The sequence below is a fragment of the Molothrus ater genome, chromosome 1 (assembly GCF_012460135.2).
Source record: "Molothrus ater isolate BHLD 08-10-18 breed brown headed cowbird chromosome 1, BPBGC_Mater_1.1, whole genome shotgun sequence".
Classification (NCBI taxonomy): domain Eukaryota; kingdom Metazoa; phylum Chordata; class Aves; order Passeriformes; family Icteridae; genus Molothrus; species Molothrus ater.
The window spans coordinates 106,727,034-106,750,041 of NC_050478.2; the positions used below are offsets into that span (position 1 = coordinate 106,727,034).

Genomic DNA, 23,008 nt, shown 5'->3' on the forward strand with positions numbered 1-23,008 from the left:
GGACAGTGCAGCATCTGTAACCATTGCTCCATCCCACCCCTTCCCACCAAACAACTGACTAATTGAAAACGTGGATTTCTCATCTTCTCCATTCCTGGACTCAAATATATGTCTTGTATTAATAATTGAATTCTGTAGTTTGTTGTACTGAGAGTGGGAGTAGAGCAATTCATATACCAGGTCACTTAGAGAGTTTTAGATACTCTTTTGTGAAAGGAAGGCTTGGGGTCAAGTGTGGTGTTTGGGGTGCCTGGTCCTGCCTGTGCAGTTCCTGATCAGATGCTAGACAGGGGTTGCTTGGTGACATATAGAAGACTGAACATGGGCAATGAGCTAAGAAATGTGATGAAACTGCTACAGAATTTCTTTGAGGATTGTTCTGTGATGGTTGGCACACCAGGAGCCTGTTGAAAATATTAGAATTTCATGTTGCATAATTATAGGAACCAGTGAAATAGACCATACAGTCGGTGAGAAAGATGAATCCCCTGTCCTTTAAAAAGTCTGAAAATGGATCATCAGAGTGGAAATGCATTTTTTTTTTCACACAATTTCTTTCAGAGAGAGCATGAAGTACTGTCTAACTGTCTTGTGGACACTTTTGTTTAGAGAAGTTACAGTCCCTTCCTGGTTTTGTTTGCAAGCATTTCCTAAGTTCTTTATTCTAAGAAGTAGATACAAGACAAAGAAATTACAAAAATGTCTTGTCTGACAACGACTCTTAACTTTAAAAATTCTTCTGGGACATTATTTTTAATGCTAAACTGAAGCAGCAGTTTTAACCATTTTTGTTATCAAGTACTGTAAGGTTTTTAAGACATAGTGCTCACTTGTGGAAGAGTTACAAATTTCATTACCTGGCAAAAGAAAAAAAGAAAAGGATGATAGAATTAATTTATAGCCAAAGTACAATTGCCTGTCATAAAAATATGTCAACAAAACTCAAAATATTACCAGGAAAGGGTGGATAGTGGCTTTTATCTTTTTGGCCACTCTGTTTTAATATCTTTTTACTTTCCTGGTTTGGTTTTATTATTCTGAAAATGAATCAAGAGTACAGCTGAACACAGGTTAGTCGTTACAGCATTAGAGTTTCCCACAAGGTAGTATCAGAATGATTTTTTTTTTCTTTGTGTCGCAAACATAAATGAGTAGACTAAGATATCTGCTCTCTGATTGGGGTATTTCATTAGCTGAGTATCTTCTGAAGAACTGCTTGGTGGTTTCAGTGTCAGTCATTTCCTCTAAATGTTCTGCATGCGTCTGGAAATCTTCCATGCTTAAATACGAAAAGTCGCATTCTTAAAATCTTAACTTTTAAAAGAGAAAATAATTGTTTTTCTTACAGCAGAATACCAATTCTGGAGTGTTAGTAATTTCTTCATATTGCAGGTAATTCAGGGTGGTAGTTCTACTGTTCAGTATGTGTTTAATGTGGGGGAAAGAAGGATGATAAAGATGAGACATTTACTTGTGAATCCTTTTGGAGTGTTCATCTTTGCTATACATTTATTTCCTAGCATGTCTATTTCAGTAAAACATGGAAGTAGTTTAGTAGCTACTTCAATTTTTCTAGCTAGACATGTTCTAGACTGATTGAATCCTTGTCATAGCCACACGCACAGAAAAATTCTGCTAAAAGCTCATGAAGTTGATCTCCTATCGAACTTCACTTCATATGTGTAGATGCCTTGCAACACACAGGCTTTCCAAGCATGGTGTGGAGGAATTGGGTATTTAAGACTTCAAGAAATCAAGTTAGATCTAAGATCCAATAATAAATTTTGAGGGGGGGAGGGGGAATACAATTAGGCAGCTATATACTCCAGGAAAGCACTCTGAGATTTAAGCTATGTGGCAAGGTCAGCTGGCTCTCATGAACAACAGTGAAACTGCTGAATTTTGTTTTGGGGCTTCAGTATGGCTAGCAGAAGAAAAGCCACTGGTATTACTTAGTAATAGTGCCACAGTGTGTTTTCTGCAGTACCTGGACACGAAATAAAGCTAAACCAGTGATGGATGCACATGCTATGAAGATATTTGCATGGATAATAAAGTTTTGCATTTTTGTACTACTGACATTCAAACATTCAGTAAAAGCCTTGGCAATGCTATGAATTTGTTCCCACAACCGAAGCAAAGACATGACAGCCAACGTTTTTCAAATTTAAGCATTTAAAATTAGACAGCAAAGTGTTTTTAGAACCCATGATAAAAATGATCAGATTTTTACAACTGTAGAATACTTACAGCTATCTGCAAGTGGCGTCATTACTCATACAAAATATAAGAATTTGTGGAAGGCACATGGTTTTTCCCAGCAGTGTAGAAAGAAAAGCTCATCCTGTTAAAGTTAATTGCCAAACTCTCATTCTCATTCAGGGAGTCTGTATTTAGTTCCTGGGTTCTGGGGAAACAGCAGCCGGTGATGTGTTGCTGAAGCTGCTGCTAAGAGTTTTGAAACTGATTTCAGTGAGAGTTTTGAACTTATCCCTGAGGATTGGATCATTGCAGGTAACTGCTCTGGTAAGTCACTGTATGTATACTTATTTACATCGTATCAGTTTTCAGCCGCAGAGTGCACAAAAAGGAGAACAGCAACAAGGAAGTCGACCATGCCTTTCCTCAGCAAAAAGTATCAATTTATAAATAGGGAGGGACCAACGGCTTGCTGAATTGCAACAATGTCAGATAAACAAGGATAGATGAAATTTAAAAGTAGTTTAAATTCTCATTATGATATGTACACAGGTTGGAGAAAAAAAATTAGAAAAAGTCGTATATAATGCTAGCAAGCAAAACACATCAGGAAGGGAGGGAGGGAAGCAAGAGGGGAACCTCAAATCAGCCCTCCTGACCTCCATAGATAAGGATCATGTTGCTTAAAGAAGAACTTGCATTTTAAAATACGAGCATGAAAAAGCAGTATATTTCTTAACAAGAACTCTGCTGGAGTTCTGCTTTAAGAGAACCTTAGGAAAACTATATTTATCCAGTATCAAAAGCTTTTTATGTTTTCCCCTCCTGAGAAAAATTTTTTTGGGTGCTTATTGGATTTTTGACCCATCCTATTTTAACTCCTTATGAATCTCAACCTTTTGGAAAACTTTGCCAGACACAATTTTCTTCCCAGACTGACCTGACCTGGACACCCACCATGCACAACAGCACCGCCGAAATTCCGCACGCGGCTGAGACGCGTAACGAGACTTGGCCCATCCAGTCGCCGAGCTCCGAGTTCTCCCTGGGTGTGTTGGTGCTGCTGGCTTTCCTCATGGTGTTGCTGTGTCTGCTGACCATCCTTGGCAACATGCTGGTGATCCTTGCTTTCATCATGGACAGGAACCTCAGGCATCGGAGTAACTATTTCTTTCTGAATCTTGCTGTTTCTGACTTTGCAGTGGGTAAGTGAGAGCTGTGGAGCCATGTGCCAATTGTGCTGTAGGACTCTTAGGAGAAGCACTGGTGTTTGTTTTCTGTGTGTTTTCTTCTGAGAGAACTATTTCCCAGCTGAGTCTGGGGGAAGGATGGGGAATGGTGGAAGCTGCATGAAGTGTTTTAGCAGGCTATTATTTTTTAGAAAATAAAGGATGCTTTGTTTAGCGTTTCAGGATAAAATACTACTATGGGAATACATGGATAACAAAGAATGGGAGCTGTTTGTGAAGAGTTTTGGCTGAAATTTAGATAGTCTAATCAAATACAGCTTATATTGTCTGGCAGCTCTTGCATACATGATCAATATCTTCTCTTTCAGTCTGCTATCACACAATACAGATCATCGCCTAACGTTTGTGACTAAATAGCGATGAATGCTATTTTTAAGCATTTTGCTGTACATGCTCTATGTAGAGTAATAACTTAGGAATATGTGTTTGTATAGGCAAATAAAAAATTACAAATAAAGCAATTTCTAAGAAGTTTGATGCTACATGTATATTTATACATAGGGACACATTTAGTTTTGAAACTTGTACTGAGAAAAAGTACAATTAAAACAGTAGTGTGATGTTCAGTTGGAGACTGAACTATTGCAATATTCTGTGAATTGTTGGGTGTTTTTGCAAAAAGCCTTGGTTAAATTATTGTGTGTGTAGAATGATGGTTTTAAATAGTTTTGGCTGTTTAATGAAATCTGTATTCTGACTTGTCATATCACAAAAAATTTTTTTAAGTACACTTTTAAGAAGTATAGTAAAAGAGCAGAAGAAACTTTTTTTAAAAACTTTTTTTGCCAGTGCCAGAAGTTCTGTCAGGGGCACAGCTTCTTATAGTCCTATCCTTGTGATGTCCATATCTCCTTGCAGAATGTTTTGATACCTCCCTGCATATGCTTGATGTTTTCTTCCAGCTTATTTCTCCTTTGCCGTGCTACAGAGCTCTTGCTGCCTGCTCTCCAGTTACAGTGCACTGTCAAAAAACAGAGCAGTGAGCAGAAAACCAGTGGACAAACTGGCATTCTGTCGTCTGATTCACCATCTGGCATCATACTGAACAAACACCAGCTCTAGCTGAGAACTACAAAGTAAATAACTTCTCTGCCAAAGAAGAAAATACAACTTACTTGGCATTACCTACTTTCCATAATTTTTTGTTTTGTGATATTAATGTTTACCTGAATGTCTAGTTTTTAATTATAAATTTTGTTAAAAGGTATGCCTTTGTCTTAGTTTGACTTTAGAGTCAAACTGATTTGTATTTTTGTAGCTATATAATTTAGATTTGGGGTATGCCTAAATTATCCTTACTTACTTGATCTAAATTGCTAAAAGCTTGCAGAATCATTTGCTTATTCTTTTAACATATCTAATCTAGCTGCTTTTGACATTCAGCAATTTTTTCCTTGTCTCTGTGCTTCAGTCCTCTAGCTGGGTTTGAATAGAGATCTCTTGATTCTTAGTACAAGGAGAAGAACAGGAAGATTTTTATGGAAATGGAAACTCTCAAGATACTCTGTTACAGGAGTACACACTATTAAGTAGTAAATCTAAAGTTCAAACCAAATTTTTTTTCCTGATGTGAATGTTAAAATCTATAATGTTTTACTCAAAAGATGTGATGCTAATTGCACTGTAAATGCAGTGATTCCATTTTGTTGCAGCCTTGATGCTGTTCACTGCATTTCTGCATCCCAGTTGACTGCACTGTTAGTTCTTCTTCAGCCTCCCAAGGCTGTGTTGTGATTCTGTGTAGGATGATCACCTCAAAATCCATTAAAAATGAGGTCATATTGGCACTTTCACAACATTTGGATTTAGCAGCCTAAATTTAGGTAGCAGTGGGTGTGGGTGGGTCACTCATGTGTTCCCACAGTCTGTTGAGTTCCCATAGATAATATCCTATCAGCTCACCCCTGAAAAGTGGTTATTATCAAGATTTAAGATGAGGCGAAAGGTTAGGCTGGGTGCATTTAATTAACTATGCTGTTCTTGTCAGCCTTTTGATCATATAGTTTTTAAAATTAGTCCAAAACTCGTATTTCTGTAAGAAGTTAACTTCTGAAACATTTTTTGACACCTATGCTTCTAAGAGGATAGAAACATGGCAATTTGTTATAGAAAACAGTGGATTTCATTGGGGGAAAGATGTTTTTGTTTGTTTGAATTTCAGCAGATAGCACAGAAGAATGTTTACTTCAGCAGGGAGAGTAGTCAGCTGCTCCTTCTTTTAGCAGGTGGTGTTAATTGGAGAGGTAAAAATGATACATAATAAATATGATACACCTTTCAGAGGGGTATTAATTATAAGAATGTGACTAGTACCTAGTTTGTAGTAAAGGTTCTTTGGTTGCAGGGTAATACAAAGCCATCTATGTGGCAATTCCAGCCAGTATTGATCAATCTTTTATCAGATACTTCTCTGCTCTCATGCAGTGCATTTGGTGTCTTTTCACAGGTGTGTTCTGTATGCCGTTGTACATCCCTTACGCCCTGACAGGGACATGGCACTTGGGAAGGAGCCTGTGCAAGCTCTGGCTGGTCATGGACTATCTCCTCTGCACAGCATCAGTGTTTAACATCGTCCTTATCAGCTACGACCGTTTCCTGTCAGTTACAAAAGCTGTAAGGCTAGCATTTCTATTTATTGCTTTATATATGTTGAGATTTCTATAAAACTCAGAGCGTTTCACAGTTGGAACTTTGAGCTAAATGGTGCTTTGTTATTGGTACCATTTTTTAATATAAAAATGACAGGTGCTTCAATGTTGCATTAGGACTTAGGACATTGCCTTGCTATGATTTCAATGTTACCTTTGTGCCACCTGCACTAGAAGTTATTTAATTACACTACGCAGGAGATGGGAAGGTTCAGGTGGGAAAGAGACAGCAGGCATGTGGAGAACTTGGGCTTTGGCCATTAGAAGAGTTGGTGGTGATGAAAACTAGGTTGAGTCAAGGATGTGCTTAGGCTTGGATAGATATTGTAAGAAGAGCATTTGGAGAGACAATGAGATGGACTGAGTGAAGATCAGAGGGGATCTGAATTACTGCAGGGGGTGATTGACATATGCTGACAATGAGCAGTTGAGTGGAAACTGATCCCTTGAAGCAAAAAGAAGAATGAATCAAAATATGTGGAGAGGTAAGAGATGTTTCTTGAACGTTGTCATTCTTTTGTTTCAGAAGATATCCAAGGAATCAAGTAAGAAATATTATCATTCACCATTTCTAAGCTCTGCTTGGTGCTTGGTCATAGAATCTGAGAATGGTTTGGAAGAGACCTTAAAGATTATCTGGTTCCAACTCCCTGCCATGGGCAAGGGCACCTTCCACTAGACCAGGTTGCTCAGAGCTCCATCCAGCCTGGCCTTGAACTCTTTCAGGGATGGGGCATCTACAATGTCTCTGGTCAGCCTGTTCCAGTGCCTCACCATCCTCACAGTAAAGAATTTCTTTCTAATATCTTGTACCTACTCTCTTTTGGTTTAAAGCCATTGCCCCTTGTCCTATCTCTGCTTGCCCTTTAGATCCTGGAAGGCTGCAGTCAGGTCACCCCAAAGCCTTCTCTTCTCCTGGCTGATGAGCCTGCTTGCTTCAATGACATGTTTCATATTAGACTGGGAGGTTCTCATTTGGGAGATGCTGATGCAATACCTAATCACTTTCTCTTCTTCCCTAGTGGTGTGGTTTTTTACAGTTGGTTTTTGCTAGTTTGTTGGTTTTGGTTTTTGGCTTTTTGGGTTTTTTTAAGCTGAAAAGTATAAGAATCCCTGTATTTAAGACATTAACGAAGCTGCAGAGCTCAGAATAAGAATAATGTAAATTAAAAGGGCCTCTGTAACCTAGTTGAGATCCATGTTCTTGTGCCATTGCTGATGGTCTTCATTTACATGATCACATTCCGGTTTTCTTCTTTAGGGCATTAGGATGGAGTGACTCTAGGAACGTGTAACAGGGCTGTTATGCAAAGAAAAGACACCATGCTTCCTCATAGACTTGGGAGCTACCTCTACCTCTGCTGCAAAGCTAGCCTGTGGTCAGGTTCCAGTCACTCCAGACTTAATAATTTGTGAAGCTGTGCCCAGCTTCCTGTTTTCTGCCTCTAAATTGAGCTGCTTGTCTTGCACAGAGTGGCAAATTCATTACTGCAGACCTGGAGCTGTGCATGGAGTTAATACGATGCTTTAAGATATAGAGGAGTCTGAATCTTCAGGCTACACATATTTAAAACAGAGAATCCAAACCAATGTGCGTAACCCTGAGCTACTGCTCTGATACTTGCTGGTGAAATAGGGACAATGCCCTTTGTGTGCTGTGTGGCTGTGAGGGTGCCATTCATTATTACTTGTGTATCATGCAGATGCTTTTCTAATGAACAGTATAGGAAGCTGATGAGAAAGGCGGCAGTTCTGAGGAAAGCCTGAGATGCCAAATGTTGAACAGTATAGAGGAAATAAAATTATCCAGCTCTTCATTAACTTATCTTCTTATGGTATGAAAGATGGAGGGGACCAAGAGTATGAATGAGCTATTACAGGGTGGGCTTAGCTCTTGTATTTCCTAACCCTGGATGATTTTATTTTAATTCTTAATGTGCTGTCTGGGTAGACATAAAAGCATCAAGATATTCAGTAGTGGAATGAACTGTTTACAAGGTAAGGCTAACATTAAAATAGAGTGATTCAATAAGTCTGGGGGTGTTATAGTATATATCTGGGATTTTTCTGCTATGGCAAGAGGAAACAGTATGAGAAATTATATTGTCTGGTGTTTGCAGTCTCACATGGCAACCTGTCTAATATAGAAGGCTTCTTCTTTTGCTGGGCATGTAGGAACTCCCACAGCTGCTTTCACTCTCTGCTGAGACTGGGCTGATGAATCATAAACCAATTTCTTACCAATTCCTTATTGCTGCTTTACTCTTGGTGGAAACAAGCTATGTCCTTTCATACCTGGAAGCCAAATGAAAATTTAGCCATCATAATTTCTGCTCCTCTCCTATGTCCAGTATTAAAATAAATCACAGGGCTGCAACGTAAGGAGAACAAGACTAGCAGTTTTTCAGAACCTTACATAGTGAGGACATTCTAGGTATCTGGGGAAATACAGAACAAATACTATTTTTGGCTTGATTACGCATGTTTTTTTGAGATAATTTCTCCCAAAATGTTGTCTGAATATGTGACATGTCCTTTTCCCCTCACAGGTATCTTACAGAGCCCAGCAGGGAATAACATCCAACCCTGCCATCAAGATGGTGGCCATCTGGCTACTTGCCTTCCTCCTGTACTGCCCAGCCATCCTGTTTTGGGAGCACGTGGCCGGACACAGCGTGGTGCCGGTGGATCAGTGCTACGCCGAGTTCTTCCACAACTGGTACTTCCTCCTGTGTGCATCCACCCTGGAGTTCTTTGTGCCCCTGCTCCTGGTGACCTACTTCAACGTGCACATCTTCCACAACATCCAGCGGCGGCAGCGGCGCGGCAGCGTGCAGGACTGTGAGCCTCCCAGGAGCAGCAGCCTGTCCTGGAGGTTCTGTGGCTTGCCAAGGCCAGGGGCATCATCTCCTTCATCAGAAGCAGAGGACAGTGTTTCATCACTAACGAGGTCATGGAGACCAGTAGCGGTGGCTAATGGTCCATCTCGAACAGAAACCAGTTCTACGGCTCTCAAAAGGAACTTTTCTGCTTCTTTCTGTTCAAGATCTGGATCAAAACTGCAACAGGACAAGAAAATAGCGAAGTCTCTTGCCATAATTGTCTGTGTGTTTGCCATTTGCTGGGCCCCATACTCTTTATTAATGATTATCCATGGGGCCTGCCAAGGAAAGTGCATCCATAAGTCCCTCTATGAAGCAACCTTTTGGCTTTTGTGGATCAATTCCTCTTTGAACCCATTTCTTTATCCTCTCTGTCATATGAGGTTTCGAATGGCTTTTCTGAAGATCTTATGTCCCAAAAAGTTTGCAGCATTGAGATCTGGTAACACGCCTTCTATTTAGAGGGGTAAAAGGAATGTCTTACAGATAAGGCTCCTCTGTTATTGAGTGATACCTTTTCATATGTATCGTTGGCATTAATAGAGAAAGAAAACATTTATTTACTAAATGTTTTCTTTGACATTGTTTAAGAGTGCAGCAGAGTTATGTAGTTGCCCTGATATTGCTAATTTTCAGGATCTCATTTTTGGTTTTACTGGTATGGTCCTAGATTAATTATCCTCTAGTGCATTGAAAGAATAATAAGCTTCGCTGGATGTCCTCTTGGTTTGTGAGTGTGAGGTATATTTTTTTTCTTTCTCTTTTCTTTTTTCTTTCCTTTGTTTAATACATAGAGCTGGCACTGTGAAAGAGCTCTGCTCTTCCTGTCTCCATAGAGAGTCACTGGAGGGAGATACCTGCTCATGTATGTGTTGAATTAAAATTTATGTTCTATTTATGAATATAAAGGTATCAGTGAAGAAGCAATACTACTACATTTTTAAAAGATTGTAAAAATACTCACAGAAGCAGTATATTTTCATTTCATAAACTATTATGAAGACAAGAGAGTGCCCTCTCCTTGTTATAATCCCTACAGTGAACAATACACAAGTGAATGGGTTGCCTAACCTGCCATATCTGTCCTTTTCAAGTTTTAATGTAGCTCATACCTGGCATTGCAGGACAAAGTACATGTAAGTTAGTAATTCTGAATGATTTTCAGAGAATGAAATTTTCCATGCTATGAGAATTTTGAGACTGGTTATCAAAAGTGTCAGACACAAATGGCTGTTAGTCTTGTCACCCATGTCTTGTCACCCATACTGTTTTTTCACCTGACAGTGGCTGCCCCTTTGGTCATCTTAAATGACATTTAGTGCCAGATCTGTGCACTATGTGATTACCTGAAAGATCGGCCAGGCTTGGGCACGTGTTCACATTCCTGTTGAATTAGCAGAGTAAGCAGTGCTAAGTTCATACTGGATTTATGATTTTGGCTGTCTGTGCAAAAATAGACAATAGCCTCTAGAGTATAAAGCTTTGCAAGTGCAAAGATATTCCATCAAAATGTCTGGAACAAATTTGATCTGACAGAGTGATTTTTATACTAGATCAGTGCTTTGTGTCCTGTTACTGTGACATTATATGGATTTTCTCTGCCACAGAACAAATATCAAACTTGATTTTTTCAATTAGGGAGCAAGGGCCATATTCACTGCTTGAGAATGAAGTTTACAGAGGTCTGGAAGCTGATACAGAGATATCTTAAGCAGTTCTTAACAAACAAATGTCCAGTGCTGAAAGGAGTGAATAGAGGTCTTGGAGGAAGCAATGGAGCTTGATTACACCCCATTCCATGTGCCAAACTTTCTTACCATGTGTTGAGTGTTGCAACTCCCCAGAAGGCTTTCATGGATGGGTAAGTGAGAGTCACTGGCTACATTTTTTCTCTCCTTTTGTGTAATTTTATTCCTCTTTGTTTATAAATATAATAATGTATGAAATATGGAAAGAGAAATCTGATGCACAGAACAATGAAGAGCAGTAGTGAATTTAAACAGTTTTTGATCTAATTTGAAATTGGCTGTAGGAGTGTTGCCATAACAAAGTACTCCTTTGCAAACACAATTCAAATGCATGGAAGCAGCCTAATTATAGCACAAAAGTTGATGGCTTTGAAGAGCTAGAATGTCTTTCTGTTCAGAGGTCTGGAACTGAAGACTTCTCTTGCCAGTTTTCACACTGCTGGAAGATTATCTTTCACCATTCATTCTTGCTATGCTTCCTTGCCTCACGTGGATCATGTTATGGATTGTGAGCCTGATGGCTAAGAGAGGTGCAGCTTCAGGAGGAGGTCATTGATTCAGCACAGCTGTTTTTACTGTCATGAGCTGTGGTGCTGGCATAGATTTTGTGGGGTTTGTTTTTCTGTGATGCTTAAAAAAATCTAAACACACACACACAGAGTTAAAACATTTATAGAAGAGCTGGTGTACTAAACATCTGTTAAATAGACAAACTGAAGATGGGCCCAAGATAGAAATGTATTTGGGTTGTCTGCTTTCTATCCCTATGCTTTTAATATAAAAATTCAGTTTGCATTTTGTGCTTAAAGAATGTATGGTTCATTTTGGAAAAATAACCTACCAAATTATTGACTAGATAAACTAGATAATCCATGTTTTGCAATGCTGGAAAACTAGTTAGTCAGGGAATTTGCCAGGCAGCACAATCTGGAGTGAACTTGAAACAACATAGCATGGTGAAGCTACTAGAGATCAGTGTTTTTTAGAGTCTGTTTTACACACACAGTGTTCAAACTGTTTTCTCTCAACACTCCTTTGTATTAGATGAATTTGTTGTTGAAAATTTTGCTTAGTGCTTCCAGGGTAAGTCAAGCACTGGGTTGCTGTGCCCACCCTGTCTTGGTCAGGGTGGCATCATAAATATTCTCCTTTGTAAATCACAAATCAGATATTTTTCAGGGTTATGGTAAGATACTTATTCAGCATTTGTTCTTATGCCCCCATTCAAGTGGATGTTTCTTGACAAAGGGTTTTCTAACCGAAATCTCTCTAACCAGTCACTCATCCATTTCACTATGTCATGTCCTTGAATTTTCTTCTGTCTTTGCAGATGTTCAGTAGGCCTTCTAAATACATGGTGACAGTAGCTTATATGAGCTTCAACTTTGTGGGCTTCAACTCAAACCACACCAGTTTTTTTCTAATCTGACCCTCTCAGATTTAAAAGAAAAAAACCACTCAATAAATAAAAGTACATGTTGAAAGAAATTGTGTTATCTTTTTTTTGTTTATTTCTGAAGCAAACATTGAACCCTAATGGTTCTCCTAATGTCCATGTCCTTTATTTTCCAAAAGAAATACCACATAGATTTCCCCCTGAGTGTCAGACAGAGCTATGATTAAAACTTCAACATTTGATTTATTTCCTAGTTACAAAAGCAAATGATTACATTCCCCTTGTCCACTAGTCCAGTAATTTTATCAAAGAAGACAACCAAGTTGCTCAGGCATGATTTACCCTTGGTAAGTCCATGCTGACTGTTCCCAGTCACCATCTCCTCCCCCAGATCCTCAGAAATACCTTTCAAGGGGACTCACTCCATTATTTTCCCAAGGACTAAAGACAATCTGACCTTTTGTCCTTGTGGCAGCATTTGAAAATCATTGCAACATTTGCCTTTCTTCAGTTGTTGGGAATCTCCCTTTATCTCCAAGACCATTCTGAGAGGACAGAAAGTGGCCTTGCAAAGGTGGTATCTGGTTCTCTTGATAGCACAGTGGATAGTTCCATGGACTTTTATGCGTCAAGTCCCCTCAAGTAATCCTGCTTTATTCTTACCTGCTCATGACAGTTCTCATCCTTGAACTCATTCACTAAGCTTAGAGAAAGGGAGACCTAGTTAGTGAGGAATGAAGCTAAGGAAGCACTGGGTACCTCAGCCTTATCTGCACCTGCTGTCACTGGATTACTGGTCCCACCCAGCAAGCTACCAATATTTTTATTATTCACCATTTTGCTGTTAATGGAGTGGCTGAAGTTCTTCATATTGTCCTTGATGTCCTTTACAAACATCAGCTATAGGCAAGATTTTGTTTTCCTAACATCATTCTCATGTGGCCAGACAACATTTCTGAATATCTCCTTTGTGTTCTGTCCCTCCTTCAAACTCTTTTGTGTTGCCTTTTCACATTGTAGTCTCCAGGGTTAGCCACTGTCATAATACATCTGCTTGTTTTCTTGAGACCAGGGATAGACTATTCTTATGCATGGAGGTTGCTGTCCTTAGAGGCCTGCAGCTTCCTTGAGCTCCTTGTCTTTTGGATCTGCTCCCATGGGATTCCCACTAACACTTTCCTAAATCTGCTCACCTGGAGCCCATGGTCAGCACTGCTGCTCTCCTTCCTCATCCCCTTTAGGATCTTGGGTTCCACTACCTCATCATCACTTCGTCTGAGTCTGGCACTGACAGCACATCCCCACGCAGCTCCTCTTTACCACTGAGCAGGTGTTTCAGCTGTGCATCACCCCCATTAGCTCATGCAGGACTTGTGTCTGAAAGTTCCCCCTGACAGCCTCCAGGAACCTTGTTCTGCTAGCACCTGATGTGTTGCACTTCCAGCAGATGCCATAAATGCTAAAGTCCTAAATAAGAAGCAGGTTTTGTGATCAGAAGCTTCCTTGAATTGCTTAAAGAAGGCTTCATCACCTCCCTTATCCTGAGCTCTGCAATGTGCTCTCACCATAATGTCACCCATGTCAAGTGTGGCTTGGTGACTGCACAGGAAGATCTAGTACTTCCCCTTTGCTTCCCAGGCTGCAGCTATGCACACACATCTGAGGCAGCTGTGTCTCGTTGCCACATTTTGCCGTTCGTGAGGTCTCTTTTTTTTCTGTCATGCTACACTTTTTGCTTTAATGACTCTTTACAACAAAATTCCTTTTGTTCCTCTATATAGTAGCAGAGCACTGCATCTTTCCTCCCCACATTTTGCCCACCCTCTCTTTCCTTGTTTCTTGCCCTGTATCTTCCCAAGTACCTGGCATTATGGCTGCAGCTTGAAATGCTGGTCACTCAGTGTGCTATGGTGCTATAGAGTCAGTGAGCATCAGCCACAGTCATGGCCTACCAAATTCTGTGCACTGCCACCATGGAGTTGTGATGAGGAGGGGGTGTCTTTTCTCACACCTGAAAAGGGCTAAAGGCTTGGTACTTCATGGAGTTAGAGCATATCTAGGATTACTTGGAAGGCGCAGGATTAGGTGTGCCACACCATAAAGACCTCCAAAGTCCAAGTATTTGGTTTGTTCTGCCCAGAACTTCTGGTTAGGGTGAGCTGAAGAGGTATTGGTGATGCTTCTGCTGTATGGACCTGTATTACAAATGCTCTTTAAGCAGCAACACTAAGAAATATATCTCTTTTATTAACTGTAAAATTTAAAAAGTGGTATAGCAGCAAGTGCAAAAGTGTCTACATTTCACTGTAAGGGAAATACAATTGTAATAATTTTAATCCTGTTCACCACTGTGGAGATGAAAATGAGATATGGCTTCAGCACAATTTGATGCGCAAAACCACTCACACATTGCACATATGCAAACTGCTTGACTGTGAGAAGAGTTGTTCCATGTCCAGGAAAGAAACTAATTGTGAGGTGTCTTTTCTAAGGCCAGTAGGTGCATTCAAATCAAGAAATGTCAGAGAGCCCAGGGTCTTGAGTTCTTGTGTTCCATTTTTTTGATATTGTGAATATTTTCTTTTTATGTTTCAGTATTAAGCCCAGTCTGTTAATAGACTTGTCTCAACCTTTTGGATAACTTTGGCAGACACAACTTCCTTCCCAGACTGACCTGACCTGGACACCCACCATGCACAACAGCACCGCCGAAATTCCGCACGTGGCTGAGACGCGTAACGAGACTTGGGCCATCCAGTCGCCGAGCTCCGAGCTCTCCCTGGGTGTGTTGGTGCTGCTGGCTTTCCTCATGGTGTTGCTGTGTCTGCTGACCATCCTTGGCAACATGCTGGTGATCCTTGCTTTCATCATGGACAGGAACCTCAGGCATCGGAGTAACTATTTCTTTCTGAATCTTGCTGTTTCTGACTTTGCAGTGGGTAAGTGAGAGCTGTGGAGCCACGTGCCAATTGTGCTGTAGGACTCTTAGGAGAAGCACTGGTGTTTGTTTTCTATGTGTTTTCTTCTGAGAGAACTATTTCCCAGCTGAGTCTGGGGAAACGATGGGGAATGGTGGAAGCTGCATGAAGTGTTTTAATAGCCAATATGTCTCAAAATACGTTATAATGAGAAATGCATTATTTTTCATACAAATACTTTTAATGTTGCTTCAAAAAAAAAGGAGTGACTATTATATGTGAATACTTCTTGAAGAGGTTGTTTGCTGCAGTTTATGATTTACCATTGTCTTTCCAAATATAAGGTGTTCATCACACACGTCAGAACAGCTGACACATATTTGACAGCTATGTGTGATACATCCAGGTAAATTAATTGCTTCTCTGCATAGTACAAATGGTTTATGAATGTTATTACACTACAGCAAGACACTTTATCACCAGGACTTTTTACTGGCTTCAGCCTAACACAGGCTATGATCTGATGGGTTGTTTGATACCAGTTTGACACCCTGCTGGCATCCCTCATCTATATTCCTAATTGGTCCCCTCTTCCCATAGCGTCACTGCAGAACTCCAGGGAGTTTGTTGCTGGAGCTGCCATGGATCCAGTCCTGGCTGGTGATGCCAAGTGAGGTGACGGTGGAGTGAATGTCTTTTGCAGGCACTCCTCCATGGCTGAAGCCAGGGAAACAGCCCATGTGGCAGAGAAATCCTGAAAAACCATAGTTCTGTGGCAGATGTGCCAGAAAATGTCTTGACTTGAGGCTGGCGAGGAGGTACTTCTGCACACAAAGGCTTTTTCTTCAGGATAGTCACAGACACCAGTATGCACTGTGAGAAAGGAAATTGTGGCCACAGACATACTGCACTTCTGACAATACCATCCCCACAAAATGCTGTTCCTTTGTCAGTGCTGTGTAGGGGAAGTGTATTAGTTTAGCCTTTAAGGTTTTCCTTCATTTATGCCATTTATAACATGTGTTGCCTTATTCTGGGACTTGCCCCATGGAGCAGAAAATGATGCATATGATGAAGCCTTTGCTTTCCTGCTAAGGCAGACTATTTGCTGGAGCTGCTATTTCATTGCTCAGGTCTTCTGCAAAAGTCTGTTTCTCCTCATATCTCATAGTTCAGTAAAAAGAGTTAAATATCTACCTTCAGCATCTGTTCTTTGAGGCTGGTGCCTCATGCATTCTTAAATCAGCCAAGAGGAAATGATTGCCATCAGTATTAGATTGGCCTATACAGATTGTAAATCTAAGATTTTGTCTCTGATATTGGCAGGAAGTGCTTTATTTTCTGAAATTGTGGTGGGGTTGGTTGTTTTTTTTTAAATTTATTAAAAGTCTGGAATATTTATGGAGATGTGACTCATGTCTTTTACATCCACCAATTAGTAAAAGTAAGAAGAGCTTCAAATATCAAACCTGGGGTTTGCCTCTATATTTATATGTATAGCTAGAAGCAGTCATTACTTTTTGACATGGTGCCAAACATCGATCCAATTGAAGTTCATGAGAACATTAGCTGTTATCAGCAACCATGAAAAATGAGCATTTAGTACCACAGTGATGCTGCTTGTATTTAAGGAATATGTTAAAATAAGCCATCAGTATTGAAAGTGCTGTGAGCATTTCCCTGTTGATAACAGTCCGGCAGCTCATTGCCCAGAGTTTTATTGTCAGTAGACCACATCACCCTGGATATGTTTAGTAACTTCTAAGATCTTGATGGACTTGTCAAGAAAGGAGTATTCTGGAGAGTTTTAAATGGATCTTGATGCAATATATAATTTTCTATTTGTCTCTGGTAGATCAGCATTTTCAGGAACATAGAATCAGCTATTGTACCACACTTCTGAAATACTGTTAGTGTTAAATGAAGAAGTTGCTTGCTTAAAAATAAAACACAAACATGATTTTCTTAATGAAGTACTTCACTGGAAAGTCTTTTGGACAAAACACAAATTTAACAAACCAAAATAGTTCTGGAGTTATTCTCAAGTAGAGAAGAAGCATGAGATTCTTAAAAATGAGAGGTTCATACTTCTGCTGTGTCTGCTCTATCTCTGGTAGAACACCACACAGACTGCCCAATATGTTGTCTTCAGTTTACAAATGCTAACCAATTTTGCAGGAATAACTGCCATTGGCAACACCTGCAGATGTGTTTGAGGGAAAATTCTAATACAGATGAAAGAATAGAGGAAACAAAATGAGGTTACCTATCAGAATGCAACCACAGTGCATATATGCTGCAGCACTAATTTTATACCTTTAGAGTCTAAGTTGGTTAAACTTGGATTTTCTTTCTCAGTAAATCCTTCTTTGCTGAATTGCTTTCAGTTTATTCTCAGCAATCAGCATACATAAATCACACTAAGATCTAAGTCATAGAAAGTCACCATCAGATTTAATGAGAATTTAAGAACTTATGTATATAAATTACATACTCACCTTAATAGATTTGTTGATTTTTTTAACCCAGATACCAAAACAGTGTGTCTCTCTTCTTCCAGGAGTTTGCAGTCCCTATGAACCTCATGGTGTTTTTGTGGTTGCTGTCTGCAGGTGTGTTCTGCATGCCCCTCTACATCCCTTACAGCCTGACAGGGAAATGGCACTTGGGAAGAGGCATCTGCAAGCTCTGGCTGGTCATGGACTATCTCCTCTGCACAGCTTCAGTGTTTAACATTGTTCTTATCAGCTATGACCGTTTCCTGTCAGTTACTAAAGCTGTAAGTAACCTGTTTAGAGCTTCTCTGATTTTTTTCCTTGGATGGTTATGTTCACCAACTCTTGCCATGCTGATGAGTATAAGCCCAAATTTAATGAAGATAATACCCCTCAAAAATACACTGGCATGTGGTGATTATTAGATATTTTGTAGCCAGATGGGGTGAATGTTCTACATTGGGCATGCTTCACTGCAGAGCCAGTCAACCAGGAGTTTTCTAACAATTTCTGTTGCAAGCTGCTGTCATGTTACTGCCTGAGGAAAAGTAGTCTAGGGAGTAAAAAGGGTAAGGAAGCTGACTGGTAAAAACAGGGCAGGGAAAGAGGAAATTCAGAGTAAACTGGATTTGGGTTTGGACCTAAAATCAGGCATGAAAGTTAAATACAGTGGAGCTAGGGCAGTAAAATAAAGGACACTGGGGAGGGTGTCTAGACCTGAGATGTGGTCAAAACTGATTCTGGATAAGACCAGGAGCAAGAGCAAACAGGCAGAAAGTGGAAAAAAGGGCAGACTGCAATCACTGCCTCTAGATATGCAGCAATAAACTCCTCTTTGTGTCTGGAGAAGAATCCCAAATCTCAGACACATTCTGTCTCTGCTTTCTGCAGAGAATCCTGCATACCTGGTGTGAGCTTTATGTCTTGGGCCATGCCAGGGGTGGAGGCTAGCATTTCTCACCAGCCACTGTTAGCTCAGGTGGCAAGGAATGTCACAGAGAACTAAAGGTTCCAGCTCTTTTCTGTGTATGAGACTGTCAACAAAACTTCATGCAATAGAATTTCAGTCTTATTTGTGGTAATTAATTTAACTTCATGTAACTGCCTTCTTATTTTATTTTATTTTATTTTATTTTATTTTATTTTATTTTATTTTATTTTATTCATTTATTTATTTATCTTATTTTTATTTATTATTCAAGGAAAAAATCTTGGAAATCAAACACCAAAGTTTTTGGTGTGTAAGAAACTTTACGCTGGAAAGCCAAAGACACAGCATTTACGAATTGCAAAATTCACAGCACCTCTACAAATGCAATTATGACCTATGGACATTTGTATGATAGTTCTAGTGACAGTAACTCAAACTTTTGTTATCAATTGGATGTTTAAGCTTGTAGAATTACACATTCCTCCTGTGAAAGGGATGAATCAGGATGTGAGCCACATTGTATCTATATGTTCTGCAACATATAGTGGAAAATATGTACTGGCTCTGGAGTGGATGTAGAAGGAAGAAAATGGGTGATTTTTTTAGTTTCATCAGCTAAGGGCTGTGGTGCAGGTGTGGTATCTATTCCTTCATCCTTATGAATTTTCTAGCAAGTAATTTTCTTATAGGTATAGATCTATGTGCCACCTTTTTTGTTGAGCACCGTGATACATACTGTTATTTGTTTGTAAAATGCTGTAAAAAGCAGTGCAGTTTCCAGTGAGTGGGATTCATGCTGCCCAACAGCTATAAAGTGCTAATTCCTCTGGCACTTCAGACCATAAGTGTCTCAAACAAGGCATACCAAATTACTAGGCACTGATGGATGACCATGTTTCATCCCCTGGACCCGGACCCTGACATTAGCAGTGTCAGGACCCTAATATTACAGTGACATTAACTTGTAGAGAGACAACCCTAAGCTCTGTCAGCATCAATGAAATGAACGTGCTTGGGTGAGCTTCAGCTGATCAGCAGAGCCACATCTCTGTGTTACCAAGCACCTCTTGAGTTCGTCTCTGGCTGCTCTCTTAGTCCCAAAATGGGTCTCAACAAGTCTGAACTTTTAATGGTTTTTTTCCCCTCACAGGTATCTTACAGAGCCCAGCAGGGAATAACATCCAACCCTGCCATCAAGATGGTGGCCATCTGGCTACTTGCCTTCCTCCTGTACTGCCCAGCCATCCTGTTTTGGGAGCATGTGGCCGGACACAGCGTGGTGCCGGTGGATCAGTGCTACGCCGAGTTCTTCCACAACTGGTACTTCCTCCTGTGTGCATCCACCCTGGAGTTCTTTGTGCCCCTGCTCCTGGTGACCTACTTCAACATGCACATCTTCCACAACATCCAGCGGCGGCAGCGGCGCGGCAGCGTGCAGGACTGTGAGCCTCCCAGGAGCAGCAGCCTGTCCTGGAGGTTCTGTGGCTTGCCAAGGCCAGGGGCATCATCTCCTTCATCAGAAGCAGAGGACAGTGTTTCTTCTTCCATGAGATCAAAGAAAGAGTCTTTGGGAACTGACTGCTCATCTCCATCCACAGACAATTTTGTAACCCCAGGAAATGACTTTTCTGTTTCTTTCTGTGCAAAGACCAGATCAAAACTGCAATGGGACAAGAAAATAGCGAAGTCTCTTGCCATAATTGTCTGTGTGTTTGCCATTTGCTGGGCCCCATACTCTTTATTAATGATTATCCGTGGGCCCTGCCAGGGAACTTGTGTCCATAACTTCCTGTATGAAGCAACCTTTTGGCTTTTGTGGATCAATTCTTCATTGAACCCATTTCTTTATCCTCTCTGTCATGTTAAATTTCGAATGTCTTTTCTGAAAATCCTATGTCCCAAAAAGTTTGCAACATTGAGATCAGGTTCTTTTTAGAGGTCCAAGAGGAGCTGGATGAAGGATGTAGATAGCCACTGTTTGAAATTAGATTTTGTCTTTTCCAGGAGATTAAACTAGTTGGAGAATTTAAATAAGCCTTCTGTGAAATGTCCTCCTGCAGACAAATGTGCATGGCCAAGGTTTGGGTACTTTTCCCAGCTATTTGAATTGGTCAGTTAAAGGCTATTGCCTCTGTCTGACTTTCCCAAGTAGTCTATCCACATTATCTTAATTTTGATTGCTGAAAATGTTATCTTCAATTGCAGTACCTCTTATATTTGTATTCACAGGTGATAATAAAGTAAAAAACACAATAAAGTTGTATATTACTCTTAGGGTCAATAGTGTTCTAAAGTTACTATCTTCTCTGTTCTATTTATTTTGAACAATTTGCATTCAGAACCTGATTTTTGTCTATATGAAACACGCAATGAAGTTATGATTTTTGTTGCCAGGCACATAGCAGGATTAATTCCTTTCACTAAAGGTTTTTGGCCATCAGAAGCAAATAGGAGCTACTTTCAAAAACCTGGATATATGTGTTCTCTGCAGAAGGGCATTGCTCACTATCTTTGTTCAGATGCAAGCAGTAGAGAATTCAGGTGTGTAAAGCATTTATGTGGATGTCCAACTATTCTGCAAGAAACCAGCCTTCTTCAGACATAGTTTTGAGAGATCATAGAAAGAGAAGTGTTTGTTCTTACTCCTTGGGGGGAAAAATCCAATTCTGTTTCTGTTACAAGCCCCCAGCTGGAGGCTGTGATAAATGGTATATTTCTTACACACTGTGTAAGGCTGTGTTTGTTTTTCTGCATGAGTCAGGAAAATGGCTGGCCTGGATGCTGCCTGTAGTATGTGTGGTGAGAGCTGAGACAGCTTGGAGGTGATCTTCTTTCAATACACACTTTCCATACTGTTAAGGACTATTTACTTGCATGGCTCTGGAATTACCAGGTATTAACTTCCTTAATAAATAAACAGGTGTAACTTTAAAATGTAAATAATTTCTTTTCATCACATGGTCAGTAAGTATAAGTCTAGGAAATAAATGGAATAATGAAAACTAAAGAAATGTGAGAGGTATTTGGTGTCCATTTTATCTTCTGGGTTTTTTTTGGTGTATATTCATATAGTATATTAGTATATTTTACTTAACAGCTTTCTGAATGTTCTAGGCTGAACGACTATTTAATCACCATTATATGTTTTGTTATGCTATATGATAATTTATACTCTTCTACTTAAACAAATTAAACATGTATTCAGCAATGTAAAAAGTAATGTCTCTCAAATATGAGATGAAAACTCTAATATTCAATACAAACAACTTTGAAGAGCAGCTTTTTGCATTTGTTTTAAGATTTTGGCCAGTGAGTTGGGCTTGTAATTACTGCTAGAAGTCAGCATTTGTGCATCTCCAAAGCATGTCAGAACACAAAACACAAGAGCCACTACACCCACCTGTTTTCTTTAAGTGCAGCATGTATCAGTCCTGCACCTGCAAAGATTTTGTCATTCTTTTAAAATACAACTTGTAAAGTCAGTAGCATTGAGCACGTGCAAACAGATCCTTCTGTGTCAGCTTTTAGAGCAAATCCTCCTTAAAGTTTACAAGACATACTTTTTGACTGTGTCAGCAATACAGACTTAAAGATTTCATTCTGGTTAGCTTATCAAAAAGATATTTTTGAAATTTAGCTATTTCCATATGTAGATAAGAACACATAATCTTATATCTATGATGTGTTATGTTTTTTTCTGTTCTTCCTCTTCCTTGCTCACATCTTTTGCTTTCTTCTCGCACCAGCCTGGTCTCTGCCACAGCTCTTTGGTACAGGCTACAAGAGCTGAGTGCTGGCATCAACAGAGATTTATTTATAAACTGACCAAAGTCTTATGAATGCTGCAGCAGGGCCCTCTGCAAAGCCAAGGAAAGGCAAATTAAGGTTAGTTGATACAAGATATGGAGGACAGGCTTAGGTGCTCTGAGGGGCAGTGAAACACCTGATTCTGCCTCCATCTGGGCTGAGTTGACATGTTAGAAGTTGTCAGAATAAACACTCCAACAGGACTGTGCTTCTAGGTACAAACTTGGTTTTAGAGGTGTGGGCAGACATACCAGTATTACCTCTGGCTTACTTTTGTCAGCTTTTGCAACTGTACTGGGAAATAAGTTGTGAATCTAGTCGGTCTTGTCTCCCTCACTTTTCCTGAGCTACTGTTAGTAGGATAGAGTAGTCAGAAAGAAGCTGGTGGGAGAGCAAAATGGACTTTGTTTAGGTGAGGGGCTAGATTAGTCTCTTTATTCTTCTGATGGAGATATTATTTCCAGCAGAGAAAGGCCCACAATCATAGCATTGATGCTATGGTTTGGGTTGGAAGGGACCTTTAAGATCATCTGTACATGGGTAGGGACAACTTCCACTAGACTGGGTTGCTCAAAGCCCCATCCAACCTGGCCTTGAACACTCCCAGGGATGGGATGGGTCATCCCCAACTTCTCCGGACAACCCATGTCAGTGCCTCACCACCCCTGAATTTATTCCAAATATCTAACCTAAACCTGCCCTCTTTCAGTTTAAAGCCATTGTTTCTTGTCCTA

The 23,008-nt window shown here is 40.0% G+C and overlaps 2 protein-coding genes across 3 annotated transcripts; both read left to right on the forward strand.

Annotated features, from left to right (window-relative positions):
* Positions 1–3,036: 3,036 nt before the first annotated feature.
* LOC118699481 (histamine H3 receptor) lies at positions 3,037–12,215 on the forward strand. Its single transcript, XM_036403518.1, has 3 exons — positions 3,037–3,404; positions 5,896–6,062; positions 8,647–12,215. Exons 1-3 carry the CDS (start codon positions 3,158–3,160, stop codon positions 9,439–9,441), a joined length of 1,209 nt encoding a protein of 402 aa, XP_036259411.1. The 5' UTR covers positions 3,037–3,157; the 3' UTR covers positions 9,442–12,215.
* LOC118699447 (histamine H3 receptor-like) lies at positions 10,764–21,483 on the forward strand. Of its 2 annotated transcripts, none has more exons than XM_036403472.1 (4): positions 10,764–10,840; positions 14,774–15,062; positions 17,654–17,820; positions 19,618–21,483. In XM_036403472.1, exons 1-4 carry the CDS (start codon positions 10,778–10,780, stop codon positions 20,401–20,403), a joined length of 1,305 nt encoding a protein of 434 aa, XP_036259365.1. In that variant the 5' UTR covers positions 10,764–10,777; the 3' UTR covers positions 20,404–21,483. The 2 variants fall into 2 exon arrangements, with proteins under 2 accessions (XP_036259365.1, XP_036259381.1); XM_036403488.1 differs by having other exon boundaries at positions 10,776–10,840; positions 14,719–15,062.
* Positions 21,484–23,008: the final 1,525 nt, after the last annotated feature.

Bases quoted from the DNA above. Each gene is read 5' to 3' on its own strand.
- LOC118699481 (XM_036403518.1), top strand. From the start codon at position 3,158: ATGCACAACAGCACCGCCGAAATTCCGCACGCGGCTGAGACGCGTAAC. The intron at 3,405-5,895 runs GTAAGTGAGAGC...GTCTTTTCACAG, and splicing joins TGTTTCTGACTTTGCAGTGG to GTGTGTTCTGTATGCCGTTG. The intron at 6,063-8,646 runs GTAAGGCTAGCA...TTCCCCTCACAG, and splicing joins TCCTGTCAGTTACAAAAGCT to GTATCTTACAGAGCCCAGCA.
- LOC118699447 (XM_036403472.1), top strand. From the start codon at position 10,778: ATGTGCCAAACTTTCTTACCATGTGTTGAGTGTTGCAACTCCCCAGAA. The intron at 15,063-17,653 runs GTAAGTGAGAGC...TGCTGTCTGCAG, and splicing joins TGTTTCTGACTTTGCAGTGG to GTGTGTTCTGCATGCCCCTC. The intron at 17,821-19,617 runs GTAAGTAACCTG...TTCCCCTCACAG, and splicing joins TCCTGTCAGTTACTAAAGCT to GTATCTTACAGAGCCCAGCA.